At 48.7% G+C, this 21,509-nt stretch overlaps 1 protein-coding gene across 1 annotated transcript in view; it reads right to left on the bottom strand.

Moving 5' to 3' along the window:
• The window catches only part of PDE2A (phosphodiesterase 2A), a 687,803-nt gene that overhangs the window by 87,368 nt on the left and 578,926 nt on the right, over window positions 1-21,509 (bottom strand). The window contains exon 14 of the mRNA XM_030199986.1: window positions 7,127-7,166. Within this exon, the coding sequence (XP_030055846.1) occupies window positions 7,127-7,166 (40 nt within the window). The remainder of the gene's footprint in view (window positions 1-7,126; window positions 7,167-21,509) is intronic.

The following is a 21,509-nucleotide window of genomic DNA, read 5'->3' as shown; positions in this document are numbered from 1 at the left end:
ATTCCAGAATCTTGCTAATCTTTGGGGTTCTACATGGAATGTTGCCACGATTTGGGTTTTTCTGCCAGGTACTTGTGACCTGGCTTGGCCACTGTTTGGAAAACAGGATACTGGGCTAGAATGACCATTGTTCTGACCCAGTATGGCTACTCTTATGTTCTTATGTTAACCTTATGAACCCCCTACTCCTCTTAAAGGAAAAGTGTTTAGAGAAATATAAGGAAAATGAAATCCTTGGTTAAAGTGATTTTGGAAGGCAGGAGAGCTTTCTGGCTGAGGTAAATTGTATGAGAAAGAAAGAGAGCATTATAACTCAGCAGCCTCTGAGAAAATAACATTTTGATACATTCAGTGAACTAGGTGAAAGGCAGAGTGGGCTGGATACTATTGTTTCACTGTAAGGAAAGGCAAACTAGTGATTTACATTTACACATGTGGGGGATAATTATCTATTAAAATTGGTGAATACAGTTGGGGTTAATAAAGCACACACACTAAATGAAAAAAACTGAAACTGGTCAGGGGGGTCAGGGAAAACTTCTCACCTGAATATAATTGGGGCAGGCTAGCTGTGACCTCCCTGGAGAATTCAGAGCCATCAGATCGTCAATGCTATAGAGATTCTATATAGGATCTCTCTCTTTTGGGCGTTTGACTGAGAGGGGAGAGCAGTAGTGCACCAAGGGCGGGGTGGTGGGGGAGGTCCGCCCCGGGTGCAGGCAGCAAGGGGGTGCATGTAACATAATTTGTAAATAATTCAATAACTGTCATTCACAGGCCCGGCCGATATTCAGAGTGGTCTAAGTGAGCTGGAGAGGCTCTGGCCCACTTAAATCACCTGGGTCTGCTCAAATGCCGATATGTAGTGATATTTAACCAGGCAATGCCGCTGAATATTGGCTCTGACACCCATAAAAAATAGGCAGGTCAGGGGCGGTACAGGAGCAGCATTGGGGCGGAGCCAGCGGTTATGTAGATGCCGGCAATATTCATTGCTGGACCTCCACAGCTAAGTGTCCTATTTAAAGCTTTTGAGCTGTCCTAACTTGGCTAGGTTAGCTTTGTGAGTCCAGGCACTGAATATCAGCTCTGACCCGTGTAACTTTTTCTTTAAAGTCCAGCAATCCCCCTCCCACCCTCAGTGTAGTCTCCCTCCTTCTCTGCTCCTTCCCTCACCCCTCTGGAACATCCCCTCAACCTCCCCAGTCCAGATAGGACCTCGGGGGCCTATCTTCCATCCCTGGTGATCTAGTGGGGACGATGGGGGCAGGAGTGAAGCAGTCGCTCCTGCCCCTTGCGGCTGCCTACAGAAAATAGCTTCCATGACCTCTCATGGCAGCTCGCAGTAATCCAGTGACTCTCGCAGATTGGGGGAGGGGGAAGGGAAGGAGGGGGATGCATCGGGAGGCAGGACTTAGTCATGTGGGTCCTGGACGATATTCAGCTGGGGCCCGGATAACTGTCCCAGGTGAACATCGGCTTGGACCCACAAAAGCTCCGATGGTAGTTGTCAGGCTATTAGCCCCCGATATTCAGTTCTGGTGCCCCCCACATGGCTCAGTACTGAATATCTGGTGCTAATTTCACCAGCGACACTTAGTGTTTAAAAAAAATGCCGACCACCACCAGCTGAATATTGATTGGAGACGAATTTTGGTTGGGAGGGGAGGCAGGAAATCCCAACTCTTTTCTTCCCCAGGTAGAGATATCAAGTGCCAATCATTTGCGGAACTGACAGAACCTGCCCAAGGGAGACTCCTGCCAGGTCATCCCCAGACCCAGAGATGCTCAGAAGAGGGTGTCACATTTACATTCATATCTACCAAGCCCTGGGACTTACTAACTGGTCCAGTTTATCAGAACACATTGACCCATGCCTAGTCAACTACCTGCATAGACTTGCTATTCTGATTTCTCAAAGAAGGACCACAAACTCATGCATCCCTTGGCAAAAGAAAAATAAATGTGGGTTAACCTGCCCTATAAACATAAAATATGGAGCTGGTATGTAACCCTCCTAGGCTTTCCTCTGACTTATAGCTCTCCGTCTCCTCTTCTCCCTGTCCGGGATGGGCGACCGTGGGCACAGGCTCCCATCCAGTTCACATCGCCTCTTGCACGCGGCAGATAAAGACAGATGGAACCTGCCTTCTTGCTGTGGAGACAGCGGCAGAAATGTGTTACTTGAAAAGGTACACAGCCATTTGTCAACTTCGGGCAGGCTTTGCTGAGTGTGTTGATTCAATCTTGGCTCGTAAATCCACACAGCCTTGCCTTGGGGGAAGAATCCTCTCTCTGCTGTCTTTTTATTCATTCCATGTAAGGTTGAGATAAAGGCAACAAATCCCGAGATCATTCTGTACATCACCGGTGGCAGCGTGTCACCTTGTTCTCGCTCTCAGGGAATCCATCACACCGTAGTTTGTCTCAGCCCTGCTCCCCTGCGGCTTCATGCTACCCAACAATTTCTCAGCAAGGAATTTGTCTCTTTGCTTTTTAGTTTTGCCGCATACACTGCTCAAAACGTCCTCCAATGGGCAGTATTAACTTGAAATTACTCTCTAGGGTTTCCCTTTTCTTCATGCTTTCATATTCCCCTTCTCCAAAGCTGTCAAACGATAATCTTTTCCCCATTACAGTAAACAATATTACATTACATCTTATTAACTAGCTAGTCCTGGTTGAGCATGGACCGTGCAGGTCTTTATCTGCCATCATCTACTATGAATATTGGCCCTCTAACATTTAGGTGTGAAGTGAACACATGCAGCAGCCTTAGCGCTGGTAGGTCAGTGTCAGAATAACTTACAATGTTCTGCAAGTTACACAAATGAGACCCCCACCCTGCTCCGCCTTCTTGCCAATACACGCTATGTAATTTTAACTGTGCATTTGCAGAATTGTATATATTTGTTTAAAACAAGCAAAACAAACCCGTTTCGTGAAAAATGAAACGGCGCCTAGGAAGGCTATCGTCTAAGCGAGTTCTCCTCTCTCCCCTGCCCTCCGCTCCATGTCCAGTGATTCTTCCCTCCCATTCCCTCCATGTCCAGTGAGTCTCGTGTAAGTGATTGCTCCTCTCACCCCTGCCCTCCCTTCCATGACGAGCAAGTCTCCCCTCCCCTCCTATCCATGTCCAGCGATTCTCCTCTGCCCTCCCATCCCATCCTATTCATGTCCAGTGACTCGCCCCAGCCCCCACCTACCCCCCTTTTAAGCACTGAAGGTCGAGTTCAACTCCAGCCCTCACCTGCCCACCCTTGTCTCCCACAACAGCCCTCGTGTCCTTCCTGCCACCCTGCCTTTACAACGTTCATTGTACCTCAGGTCGCAGCGGCGGCAGTGAAAGCGGCAGGCTCGGTTCGCGTCGCCTCCATCCAGCCTTCCCTTTCCTTCCCTCTCAGTGTCCCGCTGTCCTCTGACATCATTCCGTCTTTCCGCGAGGGCGGGACACTGAGAGGGAAGGGAGCGTTGGAGGCGAGGTGACGTAGCCTCATTTGCATACGGTTACGAACCCAGCCAGCCAGCCATCCAGGGAGGCAGATTGACCAATTATTCTATAGAGATATTTATGGAAATGCCGGAGCCTAGTTTTTAGAACTGCCCTGTTTATCTCTCTGGACCTCAGCACTAGTTCTGACTTTGTCACTTAATCTCTGTGTTACCTCTGGGTAAATCTTTGTGCCTCAGTTCTGATCTGCTGTGTGACTCTGAACAAGGTCCTCAGCACTGTTCTTACCCCTTCTACTTCTGTCCTTGCACTAAAGCACAGACTCCGGATCCACCCCAAAGGCAGCTGGCCTCACGTTCCTTGAGTAACACAAGTGTAAAAAAGGGCCGTGATGTTCTTTGGGTGTAGGTACTTCACTCTGCTTGAATTCTACGCTCTGATTCTCTAGACCAGCCTGAGGAAGTAGACGAAATTGTGACAACAACATGCAGCTAATTGCACATTTTTCCTCTCACGGCTTATATTATCAGTGTTCAGAGTCAAAAATGATTAGATAGTCAGGTGTGTAGGCCACGGGGGCCTGGGCCCCCCTCCCCAATTTGCTCTGGGCCCCTGATTGGCTGGCAGGGGGTCCCCAACCCCCATCGGCTGAAGACTTTGTCTCTGGGGCTGCATTGCCTGCCCTGCTCTCTCTTCCCCTCGCATTGGGCACGCTCCTTTTTCTGAAATTGAGCAGTTTCGCTAAAAGGAGCGTGCCGGACGTGAGGGGAAGAGAGAGCAGGGCAGGCAATGCAGCCCCAGAGACCAGCGCTGGACAAAGTCTTCAGCCGACGGGGGTTGGGGACCCCTACCAGCCAAGATGTACAGCGATGGCAGTGAGCTGCGAGGCAGCACAGGGGGGTGGTGGCAAGGCGGCAACCAAAATGAGCACCTCCCAGTGGTGTAGCAAGGACGGGGTGGTGGGGGCGGTTCGCCCCGGGTGCACGCCGCTGTGGGGTGTGTCGGCTTCGCTGGTTTCCTGCTCCCTCTGCCCTGGAACAGGTTCCTGTTCCGGGGCAGAGGGAGCAGGGAACCAGTGGAATCGACACCCCCCCCCCAGCGGCGTGCACACAGCAGGCAAGAATGCACTCGGGGGGCTTGGGTGATGCGCCGAGGGGGGGTGTCATGCTGCACCCGGGGGGGGGGTGCGCAGCGGCGAACTGCCCCGGGTGGCAGCTGCCCTCGCTATGCCACTGGCCCCTTCACCTTGGTCTGTGGCCCCCTCCCAACTCAAGGTCTGGCTATGCCCCTGCTTACACATGCGAACAATCTTCAATGGGTTCAAAATGATCACCTTAAGAAAGGAATTGATGAAAGGGTAGTGAAGAAAGCCACTGACAATTTCCCCCTGTGATATTAATGTCCTGAAAATCCTCTCTGTAAATTACTAGGCCAGTTAATGAGCATTATTACGGCAATCCACACTCTTATTCCTATTCTGTGGCAGAAAATGTCCCGTGACGCTGCAACATGCCAGGACAGGACCCGAGGGAAAGGCAATGACTCGCAGGCCATGTTGGAACAATCTGCCTTGCAAAAAGGGATGGAAATCAAGACAAATTCGATAGACAGCTAGGCCCAGCTCTGTAACAAGTCACTTGGTCCTAGAAACCTTCACTACTGTGTGACATCCGATGTGACAATATAAGTGCATAAGTATTGCCACACTGGGACCAAAGGTCCATCAATCCCAGCATCCTGTTTCCAACAGTGGCCAATCCAGGTCACAAATACCTGGCAAGATCCCTGAAAAGCTCAATACATTTTATGCTGCTTATCCCAGAAATAAGGAGTGGATTTCCCTAAGTCCATTTTAATAATGGTCTATGGACTTTTCCTTTAGGAAGCTGCCAAGACCCTTTTTAAACCCCGCTAAGCTAACTGCCTTTACCATATTCTCTGGTAACAAATTCCAGAGTTTAATTACACATTGAGTGAAGAAAACTTTTCTCTGATTCGTATTCAATTTATTACTTTGTAGCTTCATCGCATGCCCCCTAGTCCTAGTATTTTTGGAAAGAGTAAACAAATGATTCACGTCTACCCGTTCCACTCCACTCATTATTTTATAGACCTCTGTCATATCTCCTCTCAGCCGTCTCTTCAATAGGTATATGGAACACTGCAAGTTCCACAATCCAGTTGGCTGGTAGCTGAGGGGGAGGGAGAGAAATGAAGTGCAATAAATGAAGGTGGCCATGCCCTTTCTGTAAGGTTGCAAACTGGATGCATGGTTGATCCAGTCCTGGGTTTACTTCGTTGCATGCAGAGACTTGTAGTTCTGATTTCCCCGTTGCATTCCCTATGAAAAGCAAAACTACAAGTCCCAGCATGCACTGGGGTAAAGCCAGGACTGGATCAACCCTGCCCTGTGAATCTGGATCCAGTTGGCAGCCTTCCCTTTCTGAACCCTGCTGTTTAATGCCCATTGGCCTTATGATACCATCCAGCTCATTTTCGAATGAGAAGGTCGGCCATCTTCTGACACAAATCGGGAGATGGCTGGCCATTTCCCAAACCCGGCCAAATCGGTATAATCGGAAGCCAATTTTGGCCAGCTTCAACTGGTTTCCGTCGCAGAGCCGGCGAAAGTTCAAGGGGGCGTGTCGGCAGTGTACCGAGGGTGGGACGGGGGCGTGGTTAAGGGATGGCCGGCTTCAGCAGATAATGGAAAAAAGAAGGCCGGCTCTGACGAGCACTTGGCTGGCTTCACTTGGTCCATTTATTTTTAGGACCAAGTCTCCAAAAAGTGCCCCAAATGACCAGAGGACCACCGGAGGGAATCGGGGATCACCTCCCCTTACTCCCTCAGTAGTCACCAACCTCCTCCCACCCCCCCACCCCCCAAAAAATGAAAAATTATTTTTTTGCCAGCCTCAAATGTCATACCCAGCTCCATCACAGCAGTATGCAGGTTCCTGGGGCAGTTTTTACTGGGTGCAGTGCACTTCAGGCAGGTGGACCCAGGCCCATCCCCCCCATACTTGTTACATTAGTGGTGGTAAATGGGAGCCCTCCAAACCACCCCGAAAACCCACTGTACCCACATGTAGGTGCTCCCCTTTACCCATAAGGGCTATGGTAATGGTGTACAGTTGTGTGGAGTGGGTTTTGGGGGGGATTTGGGGAGCTCAGCACACAAGGTAAGGGAGGTATGCACCTGGGAGCAATTTTTGAAGTCCACTGCAGTGCCCCCTAGGGTGCCCGGTTGGTGTCCTGGCATGTCAGGGGGACCAGTGCACTACAAATGCCTTGGATTTGGCCTGGTTTGAGATGGCCGGCATCGGTTTCCATTACTGGCGAAAACCGATGCCGGCCATCTCAAACCCAGCCATCTCTGACATTTGGCCGGCCCCAACCGTATTATCGAAACGAAAGATGGCCGGCCATCTTTTTCGATAATATGGTTCGGGACCTCTCTTTGCGGAGCCGGCCATATAGATGGCCGCCCATGTAGATGGCCGGCGCCGTTCGATTACGCCCCTCCATGTGACCTCCAGGATCAGCACTTCCTGTTCTTTCTAGCGTAAAGCTCACAACAAAATCCCTCATCAGCCATCATCACAACGTAACAGCCACCACCTCCCACCTTTATCACCCTCAAAAAAAGTCAAAGCGGGGACAGAAGAGACTTACCTAAGTGGGTGAACAAGTTCTTGGCTACCTGCAGCAGAGCCTGTGGGAGAAAGACATGCCGGCAGCTTAGGACACATTCTGTTATTGGTGTTATTAATGTAGATTTGCAGTATCAGCTGATCTAAGTATCTGGCAGTTTGCTGTCCCCAGAGATTTTTGCCTGGGGTTACCCTGGTGACCTGGGGATCTACTTCCTACTGAAGGCAGTGGCATTGCCGCAAGATGCCCAGATCCAGGGGCAGACTGACAGGGCTCTGGGCCACCGGGCAGTAAGGGTCATTGGGTACCCCCCCCCCCGGCATTGCCTGTGCCCCCCTATCCACACACCGCTCCCCCCTCCCAGTTCTACCTTGAAGGACCCTGGTGGTCTAGTGACCTCTTCGGAGGCAGGAAAGATCCCCACTCTATTCTTCCCACTGCCGCAGCTCTGCCCTACGCCGCTGTGTTTTCAAAATGGCTGGCAAGACTCAGTGACGTTCCTAGGGTGGCTGACACCCGGGGCGGATTGCCGATGTGCCCCCCCCCCGGGTGCAGCGTGACCCCCCCACCCCCGGCGAAAGGACACCCCCTCCCCCTGGCGAAAGGACACCCCCCCGGGTGCATTTTTACCTGCTGGGGGGGGGGGGGGGGGTGCCGCGCGCCTGTCAGCTTCGCTCGTTCCATGTTCCCTCTGCTCCGGAACAGGAAGTAACCTGTTCTGGGGCAGAGGGAGCATGGAATGAGCGGAGCTGACAGGCATGCGGCACCCCCCCCCCCCCAGCAGCGTGCACCCGGGGCAGACCGCCCCCACCGCCTCCCCCTTGGTACGCCACTGCCAAGACTTCCTGAGGTACCCTCATGGGTCTTGGCAGTCTGGGAAGTCTCAGCAGACATTTTGAAAATGCAGTGGCACCAGGCAGAGTAGTGGCAGCGGGCAGGAAAGAGCGGGGATCTTTCCTGCCCCCGAAGAGGCCACTAGCCACAAGGGCCCTTTAAGGGGGGACTGAGAGGGGGGCTGTAGTTTGTGGGGGAGAGCCTCTGGGACCTCGAGCACTGCCAGGTTGCCCACATGTAGGGTTACCATATGGCTCCAGAAACAGGAGGACAGATTGAGCCAGTCTGGGTTTTACTTCCATTGCTTTCAATGGAACAAAACCCGGACTGGATCAATGTGTCCTCCTTTTTCTGGAGCCATATGGTAACCCTACAATATGGTCAGTCCGCCCCAGTGGCGTAGCCACAGGTGGGCTTGGGTGGGCCAGGGCCCACCCATTTATGGCTCAGGCCCACCCAACAGTAGCACATGTTTAGTGGTAACTGGTGGGAATCCCAAGCTCCGCCTGCTGAAGATTTTCCCCTGATGGTAACGAAAACGCTACTCTCCACGACGCCGGCACCTGCGCATGCTCAGTTTTCAGTGCATGCCTGCTGCCAAGATGGAAAGACGCGTTTTCCCACCAGCTGAGATAATTTTGGGGGGGGGGGGGGTGGAGAACACTTGGCGCTCACCCAATTCTTGCCTAGACCCACCCAAAATCTGTTGTCTGGCTACGCCCCTGGTCCGCCCCTGCCCAGGTCTGTCCACACATGATTACCAGATGTACTTACTTAGGCACTTTTTGCAGGGCTGATGTTAGATTTACTGACACCCTGGGCAGAAATAATGGAGGGGGGCTCTTAAAGCTCACTGAGCAGGCTGAACCTTCTTTAGCTTCAGATAGACTTGGGGCCCCTGTGGCATGGGGGCCCAGAGCAATTGCCCTGTTTTCACCCCCTCTAACCCGGCCCTGCCGTTACGTCTGGAAAGCCATCCCTCAATTCTGGCTTAAAACTCAGCACTCTGTAAAGCTCTGTACTCTGCTAAAATAACAGTTCTTGATAGGTCCCCATGTTCCCATTTCATGGGGTCCAATACTAATAACAGAGAGGCGAGAAAGGGATTATATAAGTGGCTAAACAAAACAATCCAAAACTCTCCCACAAAAGCCAAACCAAGTAAACATTATAAATGTGAATCATTAGGTGTGGAGGAGTGGCCTAGTGGTTAGGGTGGTGGACTTTGGTCCTGCGGAACTGAGTTCGATTCCCACTTCAGGCACAGGCAGCTCCTTGTGACTCTGGGCAAGTCACTTAACCCTCCATTGCCCCATGTAAGCCGCATTGAGCCTGCCATGAGTGGGAAAGCGCAGGGTACAAATGTAACAAAAATAAAATAGAAAAGACACTCAGTCCATGTGATGATCTAGCATCATTGCTCACCTGTAACCGGTGTTTTCTGTAGGTAGCAGGACTGAGTCAGGCACACAAGTAGGTGTTCATCATCCAACAGCAGCAGAGAAAGAACTGATCTCCCAGAGTTCAGAAGTCACTGAAAGGTTCCGAACAAGCGCAGCCGTCCCTGCGCGCAGCTGTCTCTCGGTTCCTCGGTATCAAAGCTCAACGCAAGCACCCCTTGGGGAGGTGGAAGGTACCGTGTGCCTTATCAATCTTGCGATCGAAAGAAAACACCTATTACAGGTGAGCAACATTAATGGCATTATGATTTCCTTCTCATTCATTATGTCCAGCCATTAAGTATATCGATCTTACACCAATTCAAACTTGTCTTGATAAAGTTGACAACACATCACTTAGAACTAAATCCGGATAAGACAACGACATCACGGATAGTAGGACATGGAACTATTCCATCAGTAGTGCCCCTGTTATTTGGACAATGTATTCCTACAGTTAAATCTTTCAGATATTTAGGGGTCATTAATTTTTGAGGAACAAATATCTGATGTAGTTACAAAATCTTTCTTTCACTTAAGGAAGCTTCGTTCAATTAGAAATCTAAGAAGTAAAGACTCTCTTGAAACATTGACGTATGCTTATATCACATCACGCTTAGATTACTGTAATGTTATCGATGCGGGGATTACTAAAGCTAATCTAGAAAGGATACAAAACACAGCGGCTCGCATGATTTGTAGGGCTCAGAGAGATGATAGAATAACACCTTTACTATACCAACTTCGTTGGCTTCCGATTGAAGCAAGAGTCAAATTCAAGGTACTCGCTTTGACACATAAGGCATTTCATTCACTTATTCCTAGTTACTTATCCAATCTGACGATTCCTTATTCTCCTGTGCGGACTCTTAGATCGCTAACAGATAATAGGTTAGTCATTCCTCCGCTCGCTAAGGCTCGATGGGAATCTACACGTGCATCGGCGTTCTTTTCTCTGTCTCCCACTCTCTGGAAGGGACTTCCAAAAGAGATTAGATTAGAGAATTCCTACATTCACTTTCGAAAACTTTTGAAACTTTATTGAACAGAACCTATGAGAGTAGGGAAGGTGTAAAAGTTTAAACTGTATTTAACTAAGTTAGTTGTGTTTTTATTAGTTACAGTGGGGGAAATAAGTATTTGATCCCTTGCTGATTTTGTAAGTTTGCCCACTGACAAAGACATGAGCAGCCCATAATTGAAGGGTAGGTTATTGGTAACAGTGAGAGATAGCACATCACAAATTAAATCCGGAAAATCACATTGTGGAAAGTATATGAATTTATTTGCATTCTGCAGAGGGAAATAAGTATTTGATCCCCCACCAACCAGTAAGAGATCTGGCCCCTACAGACCAGGTAGATGCTCCAAATCAACTCGTTACCTGCATGACAGACAGCTGTCGGCAATGGTCACCTGTATGAAAGACACCTGTCCACAGACTCAGTGAATCAGTCAGACTCTAACCTCTACAAAATGGCCAAGAGCAAGGAGCTGTCTAAGGATGTCAGGGACAAGATCATACACCTGCACAAGGCTGGAATGGGCTACAAAACCATCAGTAAGACGCTGGGCGAGAAGGAGACAACTGTTGGTGCCATAGTAAGAAAATGGAAGAAGTACAAAATGACTGTCAATCGACAAAGATCTGGGGCTCCACGCAAAATCTCACCTCGTGGGGTATCCTTGATCATGAGGAAGGTTAGAAATCAGCCTACAACTACAAGGGGGGAACTTGTCAATGATCTCAAGGCAGCTGGGACCACTGTCACCACGAAAACCATTGGTAACACATTACGACATAACGGATTGCAATCCTGCAGTGCCCGCAAGGTCCCCCTGCTCCGGAAGGCACATGTGACGGCCCGTCTGAAGTTTGCCAGTGAACACCTGGATGATGCCGAGAGTGATTGGGAGAAGGTGCTGTGGTCAGATGAGACAAAAATTGAGCTCTTTGGCATGAACTCAACTCGCCGTGTTTGGAGGAAGAGAAATGCTGCCTATGACCCAAAGAACACCGTCCCCACTGTCAAGCATGGAGGTGGAAATGTTATGTTTTGGGGGTGTTTCTCTGCTAAGGGCACAGGACTACTTCACCGCATCAATGGGAGAATGGATGGGGCCATGTACCGTACAATTCTGAGTGACAACCTCCTTCCCTCCGCCAGGGCCTTAAAAATGGGTCGTGGCTGGGTCTTCCAGCACGACAATGACCCAAAACATACAGCCAAGGCAACAAAGGAGTGGCTCAGGAAGAAGCACATTAGGGTCATGGAGTGGCCTAGCCAGTCACCAGACCTTAATCCCATTGAAAACTTATGGAGGGAGCTGAAGATGCGAGTTGCCAAGCGACAGCCCAGAACTCTTAATGATTTAGAGATGATCTGCAAAGAGGAGTGGACCAAAATTCCTCCTGACATGTGTGCAAACCTCATCATCAACTACAGAAGACGTCTGACCGCTGTGCTTGCCAACAAGGGTTTTGCCACCAAGTATTAGGTCTTGTTTGCCAGAGGGATTAAATACTTATTTCCCTCTGCAGAATGCAAATAAATTCATATACTTTCCACAATGTGATTTTCCGGATTTAATTTGTGATGTGCTATCTCTCACTGTTACCAATAACCTACCCTTCAATTATGGGCTGCTCATGTCTTTGTCAGTGGGCAAACTTACAAAATCAGCAAGGGATCAAATACTTATTTCCCCCACTGTATGTCCTTCTTTGTCATTTAGGACTTGCTGTGCTTTTCTATCAATGACTGGAGTTCCTACTTGTTTGTTTGTATGAGTTATATTTATCTTTTTTTTAATGTAAACCGTTCTGTTTTGCAACAGCAATAAGAAACGGTATATAAAATGAATAAATGATAAATGATGATGTGTGTCAAAGGCGTCAAATATTGGCAGTTACTCATGTAAGTCTAGGTGCTACTCTATAATATGCACGACTAAGTCATTCTGGGTTGGATTCAGTACCTGGCGCTCAAAATTTGGCGCTGTAAAAAGTAAAGGGTGCAGACTTGCAGTTGAAACCTGGTGAAAATGCTGGTACCCAAGTTAGGTGTGTTGACGCTGTAGTCTTGAATTACGCCTGCAACTGTTTGGAACGCCCCTGACACATCCATGGCCATGTCCCTTTTCAATTGTGCACTCCATGTCTTATTGAACAGCGCACAGCCAGATATGCGTGCAAATGTTAAGGAGTGCCAATTAACATCAATAATTGGTCGTTAGCACCCAATTGTTGACAGTTAAGGGCTCATTACTCAATTAATTCATGCGCGCCTTTTTAGGTATGGGCACAAATATGGATGCCCGAATCTGGGCGTCATATGTAGAATCCGGGGGTTAGTGTGTATCTGTGAGGGGGATGTACAGCTGGGCGGCGCATGGGCAGGCCATGGGTGTGTCGACAAGCGATGCACGCAACACCTAGCATACTATGAGTTGTGCACGTTGCATGACACGCTTACAAGCAACGGAGAGGGTCAGAGTACACAGTAGAAACAAACCGAAAAGAAGCGCAAAGGGCTTTCAAGAATGGAACAAGTATACTTTATTGATGAGCCAACAAGGGCCGTGCTTCAGTGTAAACCAACGCCTGCCTCGGGGGTCAATCAACCAAGCAACCCTGAATACTTGAGTGGTTGCTCACAATGTCGTAGCGCACCACATTGAAAAGACAACCCAGATATTCAATGCCGGTCACCTGACACTGAATTTCCAGTCTTGTCGCTGACTGCAGGAGTTAGCTGGGCTGCCTCCCAAGGTCTGAATATTGGCCCAATAGAATATAACTCCTGGCAGCTGCCCTAAACTCGGGTATTCAGATCTGGTACCTAGACAGGGACTGACACTGAATATCTGAATCTACTTTAGCCGACAAGCGCCAGAATTTAAAAGAACGCCGACTGCCGCCATGCGAAAATTGCCCCTCAGTGTAATATTTAGGAGACAATGCAAGAAGTGCAGTAAACCAAATTCCAAAACCCCAGAATCATTTATAATGGGGAGTTTTTAGCCAATCTTTCATAAAGAGTTGAATATTCCATCTTGGATCTTGCTTTTCACACAATCAGAACATTTTCATAGTTCTGAACATAAACATTGAGAAGGATTCTCCGGCGGCATCAGAATCGTAGCTCACATCGTGAAAGCTGGGATTAAAAAAAGCCCGTGATACACGGAGAAGCTTTAGCTCGAGGGACTTGCAGCTGCCCTCTAACTTCACCAGAGGGAGCTCCTCCCTAGCATGAAGCCAAGATCTCAGGGGGGGCCTTTTACTAAAGCTTAGCTCCAGTTATCTGCAGCAGAGCCCAAAAGACCCCCCTCAATGTTTGACACCGTTACCCTATGAACTAATCACCAAGCGTACCTGAATGTAACTCACCTTGAGCTACTACTGAAAAAGGTGTGAGCAAAATCCAAATACATAAATAAATAATTAATAAATAAATATTTATTTTTATTTTATGCCTTCTCCACCCCCCCTGGAAGAAGGAGTGAGAACTGGATCAGGATCTTCAAACACAGACTCAGGACACCGGAATAAAATTATAGATATTAATATTGATAAACATCTGTAATTTTATTGCGTCATCCTGATTCTGTTCTTATTTATTTATTTGTTGCATTTGTATCCCACATTTTCCCACCCATTTGCAGGCTCAATGTGGCTTACATCGTTCCGTCATGGTGTAACCAGGCGCCTCTCTTGTGCGGCCAAGGATAGAACAATCTCCTCCAGCCACAGGCTCCCGGCACAATGAAGAAACAGATGTCCACCAGTAACTTCAATCTTAAGAACTTTTATTCCATGCAGGTTTCTAGTACACAGTTCCAACAGCCGCATAGCACATACCAGGATTCAATACAGGCTCCAGTCTGGGCTCTTTATCCAGAGCACAATAAACAACAACCTGCCATCTTACACCCATGTCTTCCCCGTCTGCAGCTAGGAGTCCAGTCCGGGTTCTTCATCTCACCCTCTGTCTCCTTGCCTGCAATGCCTTCTGGGACTTGTAGTTCAGACTGAAACTGCCTTAACCCAACTATCCTGGAGGTGACTTTATCACAATGGCGATCACCATTTCCGGAGTGAGAGATACAAGTGGTATTACATTAGAGATTATGATTGACATAGTAGATTAAGCAGTCAAGTATAAAGAGTTCATATTCGGAATAAGAGATCAAGTGGTATCGCATTGAAGTTCATTTGTGGTAGAGTGGACCTTGGAAGTCGAGTATAGAGAGTTGGGTTTTATCCAGTTCAGGTTTGAGTTTCGTTGTCTGGTATTTAGGATGGATCGCTGTGGTATGCCTTGTTGAAGAGGCTGGTCTTCAGTAATCTCCGGAAGTTAGATAGGCCGCGCATTTTTTTCACGGCGACTGGTAGTCCATTCCATAGCTGTGTGCTTAAGTAGGAGAAGCTGGATGCATATGTTAATTTGTATTTTAGTCCTTTGCAGCTGGGGTAGTGGAGATTCAGGAATGTGCGTGCTGATCTTTTGGTGTTCCTGGGTGGTAGGTCTATGAGGTCTGACTCGTAGGCCGGGGCCTCTCCGTAAATGATTTTATGAACTAGAGTGCAGATTTTTGAAGAGTCTGATCCAGTTCCATCCCACTCCTCGTTCCTGGATTCTGTCTACCTCGTGGGATCTTTGTGTTCTTTCCACCTTCTGTGGTTGTCTTCTCCTTCCGCCCCCCCCCCCTCCCAGGTCCCACTAGAGTGAAATGCACGATTTAAGAAATTCACCACACTGATGGCTTGATGGAAGTCAGTACAGAAGGCTACCAGAATGCTCCAGGTCAGGCTAATCCAGATCTGGTTTTGCCCTACGGCAGATATAACAGAGGCAAAACCAATTTTCAAGTTTATTTATTATGCTATATGGTTTCCCATTGCTTGCTTAAAGTGTAGAGCAGTTTAAATAGTCATAAAACACATCATTAAACACAGTAAAATGAATACACACAATACATACACAATACTGTAAACTACAAAAATACACTGACAGCCTATCTTTATTTATTTACTAGTAAAAAAGGCCCGTTTCTGACACAAATGAAACGGGTGCTAGCAAGGTTTTCCTCGGCTCCCCTGCAGCCACCCATGTCCAGCGAACCTCCTCTCTCCCCTGCAGCCACCCATGTCCAGCGAACCTCCTCTCTCCCCTGCCCCCCTCCTGCCACCCATGTCCAGCGACCCTCCCCTCTCCCCTACCCCCCTCCAGCCACCCATGTCCAGCAACCTCCTGCCCCCCCTGCAGCCACCCATGTCCAGCGACCCTCCTCTCCCCCTGCAGCCACCCATGTCCAGCGAACCTCCTCTCTCCCCTGCCCCCCTCCTGCCACCCATGTCCAGCGACCCTCCCCTCTCCCCTACCCCCTTCCAGCCACCCATGTCCAGCGACCTCCTGCCCCCCTGCAGCCACCCATGTCCAGCGACCCTCCTCTCCCCCTGCAGCCACCCATGTCCAGCGAACCTCCTCTCCTCTGCCCCCCTCCTGCCACCCATGTCCAGCGACCCTCCCCTCTCCCCTACCCCCCTCCAGCCACCCATGTCCAGCGACCTCCTGCCCCCCCTGCAGCCACCCATGTCCAGCGACCCTCCTCTCTCCCCTGCCCCCCCTCCAGCCACCCATGTCCAGAGACCCTCCTCTGGACATGGTTCAGCTGTGAGGCATGTTTTTTTTTCCCGGGTTCTGAAGTTGACATCATAAGGCTATGGTGATGTCAGCCTGATCTACGGAGCCTAGCAGACCAACTTGGAATGAGCCACGGTCCCAGGCAAGTCAGAATGTTGGAGGTGAGAATTATTGTACAGGATTTACTTAGATTTTGCTCACACCTTTTTCAGTAGTAGCTCAAGGTGAGTTACAGTCAGGTACTCTGGATATTTCTCTGTCCCAGGAGGGCTTTGAAGATCTATAACCCTTTGCTGATCCTTTGGGAAAGACAATATCATAAGCTCGGAAGGTCGCTATGAGGCTCATTTTCAAAGCACAGTTCCATAGGTTACTATGTAACTTTGCAAGTCTAAGTGCTTTGAAAATACACCTCTATATCTCTGCCCTATTTTGGACCTTCTCTGTCTTTCCCAAGACTGAGTTTAAAGCAGCATCAAGTAGACTCTGCCTGATGTCAGAGGTGCTGAGGAGCTCACGGGGGTTCAGTAGCCTGAAAGGGGAGCTGTCTCTCTGATGGCCAGTTAGCCAGGGATACAAAGGCAATGTGCTGGGAACCTGGCCTAGGAGTGCTCACCTAGGCCAGCAAGGCTTAACCTAATGAGGAGGAGGGGAGGCTGATAGACCAAGGGAGATACATAGATAAACCAGGGCACCAGAGATAATTTTTTTGGGGGGCCCAGGCCTCCTGACCCCCCGTTGCTACGCCACTGCTTTGGTTGCCTGATGGTCCCCTGCCAAGAGACCAGGAGGAGAAAAAGGGAATCCTAAGTGAGGAGTGTGATCACTGGATGTAAAGGAGGATTGTGGCTCCTGAAAGCGGCAACCGGGAGATTGTGTTTGCTATGGGTAGGCAGAGGAGAGACCCAGCCTCGGAGCAGGGGATTTGGAGCTAGGGAGAGCTCAGTCCCAGGACCAGGGTAGATCTAGAGAAGGGTCACCACTGGGTCAGACCAGGGGAGGATCTGAACCACAGGGATAGAATTTGTACTGAGAGGAGAAACAGCCATTGAGAATAACGCCTGCTCAGGGATAGGCATGGACAGGTGAACTATATGTATCTACACACGGTATCTAATGCCCATGAGGTATCCCTGTAAATATACCTGAGAGAAGTGGTATAAGAGTTTCCCTGAAGAACACCAGAAGGATCGGAGTTTATATGGACTGCTTAATAAAGGTTTGAAGTATCGCCTGTTGTAGAGTTGGAAGAAATAAACAGTTTGAGTTTGCATAAGCTGTGACTACAGTGTATCTTTGAGCACAAGTGTACAAGTGCCTCCCAACCCTCCGGATCCCAATTCCGGACCACAGACCCATTCTAAAGCTCGACTGCAGGCGAAGTGGAATGGATGAGTGAGGTGAGAGTGGCCCTGAATTGAAACTGAACCGAACTGACTGAACTCTGCATTGTGGCCCGGGGCCAGAGCTAGCACACGGGTGAGACCCAGGTTATGCATAGAAAAACGAAGGCAGATAGAAACGTAGAAAAACGAGGGCAAACAAAGACCATATGGCTTATCCATAGTGGAGGAGTGGCTTAGTGGTTAGGGTGGTGGACTTTGGTCCTGAGGAACTGAGTTCGATTCCCGGCACAGGCAGCTCCTTGTGACTCTGGGCAAGTCACTTAACCCTCTATTGCCTGCCGCATTGAGCCTGCCATGAGTGGGAAAGCGTGGGGTACAAATGTAACAAAAAAAAATATCCAGTCTGCCCATCCATGTCATCTACTCACCCTTAGAGATCCTAAGTACTTGTTCCAAGCTTTCTTAAATTTTGACAGTTTTCATCTCTACCACCTCCACCTGGAGCCCGTTCCACGAATTCACCACCCTTTTCGTGAAAGGTCTATCGCCTTTCACCTTCATCCCCTGCCCCCTCATTCTAGAGCTTCCTTCCAATTGAAAGTGACTCACCTCCTCTGCATTTATGCCACGTAAGTGTTGAAACGTATCTATCGTATCTCCGCTTATAAGTCTGTCCTTATACGCTTTATGATGAAGACCACTACCCATTTTAGTAGCTACCCTCTGGAACGACTCCATCCTGTTTATATCTTGTTGAACGTGTGGTCTTCAGAACTGTACACAATATTCTAAATGAGGTCTCACCAGAGTCTTATACAAGGGCATCGTCACCTCCTTTTTCCTACTGGCCATTCTTCTCCCTATGCACCCAAGCATCCTTCAAGCTTTCATCGTTATTCTACCCGTTTGGCAATTTAAGATCATCACACATGATCACATCCAAATCCCGCTCCTCTTTTGTGCACAAAATTCTTCACCCCCTAAATTGTATTGTTTCCTTGGGTTATTGAAGCCCCAATGCATGACCCTGAAATTGTTTTTTCATTAAATTTTAGTTGCCAAACTCCAGACCATTCCTCAAGCTTCGCTAGGACCTTCCTCAAGTTATCCACACCATCAGGGGTGTCTATCCTATTGCAGATTTTGATAACATCCACAAAGAGTTAAACCTTACCAGACAGCCCTTCAGCAATATCGTTTGCAAAAATGTTTAAAAGAATCGGCCCAACAACCAGGGGCGTAGCTAGGTGGGGCCACGGGAGCCTGGGCCCCCACAAATTTCATCTGGGCCCCTGGTTTTGCTGGCGGGGGTCTCCAACCCCCACCAGCTGAAGCCTTTTCTTCAGCACCGGTCTCCAGCGCAGCCGTGTTCACTGACCTGTTGTTTCTTCTTGCTGATCTCCTGTGCACGCTCCTTTACGTGAAACTGAGCAGGCTTTGACCCCTGCCAGAAAAGGTATTTGCTTTTGTGGGGGAAGCAACGAGGTGGTGAGGGGAAGCGGCGAGGTGGTGGGGGGCTGAGGCAGTGGGGTGGCAGACTAAAATGTGCCCCCCACCTTGGGCTCTGGCCCCCTCCCACCGCAAGGTCTGGCTATGCCCCTGCCAAGAACAGAACCTTGGTAACATTCCTTTCCTCAGAAGGTGCTCCATTTACCATTACGCTCTGTCGCCTTCCACTCAACCGGTTCCTAACCCAGTCAGTCACTTCAGGACCCATACCGAGTTTATGTTTAAATCATTTTTATTAGAAGTAACAAAGCTTGTTCAAGTATACAAAATAACCAAACAGCAGAAACTAATGTTGCTATAACTCAGATGGTCATACAAATTTTTCATTTTATCCCCCTTTCTTCCCCTCTTCCCTTTAACTATCTTCCCTCTTAATGACGTTATTCTTTTTATTATGGAATAAAGGAACAATGTAATACAAAACATAATGTGTGGTTTCTTATTCCTTTAAACCTTCTTACACTTTCCCTCTGCCTCCCATCCCTCCCATCTTCTCCCCAAAGTCCCAAATCTCCCCCCCCCCCCTTTTTCCTTGGAAAACTTCTACGTCCAGCTATGTGCTCTTATTAAAAGTTCAACAGTCTACTTCTAGCTTGGGAGGTCATTGTGTCAAGAAATGGGCTCCAGATGTTCTGGAATTGTCGCCCTGCCTGGGTTTTAAAGTCAGTCACTGCCATCCTTTCCATTCGCATTAATACGATCATGCGGGCTCTCCACTGAGAACTGGTAGGGTAATGTCGGGTAATCCACTCAGACAGGATCACCTGTTTAGCCACTATGATAGATTGTTCACAAAAGCTGTTAATCCTGCTGGTATGGGGTGGACTAGTATCGAATGTCCCAGTAGTAGGCCTGGATCATACTTCCATCCTGTTAACCACATTCCGGAGACACATTGTATTATATCCTTCCAGTATTGGCGTATACCTCTGCAGGACCACAACATATGCCCCAAAGTAGCCCCCGGCTCGTGACACTTGGGGCACTCTCCCCAAGGAGAGAGCCCCATATGAAATGCCCTTCGGGGGGATATATACAGTCTTAACGCCACCTTATACTGTGTTTCCCAGTGCGATACCATCATTGTCTGTTTTCGCATTGCGAGTATATGCGATTTGAGCTGGGACAAGGTAAGGTGCATTGGTATATCTTGTTGCCACATGAGTAACAACTTCTTGTAATCCAGCTCTTCTGCCGTATCTCGAATATGCCTATGGTGGAACCTGAGAGGCACCCCCTGCTGTGCTGTCAGGGAGAAAGCCGAGGCCAGTTCCTCTTGGACATCCTCAGCCAGGTCCTCCCATGATAAGGTTTGTATATAATGTCTTAACTGGAAGTAGTGGAACCTGTCTGAGGGAAGCATCGCAAACTCAGTTTTTAAGACTTGAAAGGATTTTGTCTTACCCTCTGGAGTGATTGCTTGTGTCAGATACTCCAGCCCATTCCGTTTCCAGCGGGCAAAAGCTGGATAGAGAAGCCCTGGTTCAAAGGCAGGATTTCCACAGATCGCCAGATATGGAGTGGTTTTGGCTGAAAACCTGTGTAGTTTACAGATCCATTTCCACACCGCTTTCGCGGATCCCATTATTCCAGATTTCTGCAGTATATATGGGGGTGGAGGTCCTCCAGTATGTAGGTAACTACTGAAATGCAAGCCAGGAAACAATTGTAATTCCATTGATGTATTGGTATAGTCTTGCGTGCCTCTAAACCAGTCGTTCAGATGACGCATTCCACTGGCAATAGTTAAAAATTTTACATTTAATAGGCCCAGCCCACCGTACTCTGTAGGAGCACATATCATGGAGAAAGGAAGGCGTGGTTTCTTCCCCTTCCATAGAAAGGATTGTACGATTTTTACCAGTTTTTGTTCATCCCTCTTTGTTAGATGGAGTGGTAATGTTTGAAAAGTGTATAGCCATTTGGGCGCGATAACCATGTTAAACAAAGCTATTCTCCCCATCAGAGATAGTGGCAATACAGTCCAAGCAAGCAATTGTTTGGTTGTGTCCTGCATCAATCGCTGTACATTTTGTTCATAAAGGGTGGTCAAGTTCATAGGGATATTCACCCCCAGGTATTTTATGGAAGTTTGCGCCCATTGCAAGGGAAATGTTCCTTTCCATCCTGTTCGTACCTCTGGGGATGTTGGTAATGCCACTGATTTGTGTAAGTTTAGACTGAAACCTGAATAGCCCCCATAGTCTTTTATTGTCTGGATTAGTGGTCCCAGTGTATCAGTAGGCTCTCTCAGGACCACCAGCAGGTCGTCTGCATATGCTAAAATTTTTATGCTCTGGCCTGCCAATGTGACCCCCCGGATGTCTGAGGCTGAGGAGACTTTCCTTATCAGTGGTTCCAGGGATATCAAGAATAACAAAGGTGACAGGGGGCAACCCTGTCTTGTACCTCGGTGGATCTGGAATTCTGGTTCTTTAACACCATTTACTACCACCCCTGCTCTTGGTCCGCTATATAGCGCCTGTATTGCCTGCATAAACCAGCCCTCTATGCCCATCTCTAATAATGTTGAAAACATGAAGTCCCATCCTACTTTATCAAAGGCCTTCTCTGCGTCTAGGCTCAAAATCAATGTGGGCCTTTGAATCTGCTGGCTTGCTGCTAG

Source organism: Microcaecilia unicolor, chromosome 4 (assembly GCF_901765095.1).
Source record: "Microcaecilia unicolor chromosome 4, aMicUni1.1, whole genome shotgun sequence".
NCBI lineage: Eukaryota > Metazoa > Chordata > Amphibia > Gymnophiona > Siphonopidae > Microcaecilia > Microcaecilia unicolor.
This window is presented reverse-complemented; position numbering and strand designations above follow the sequence as displayed.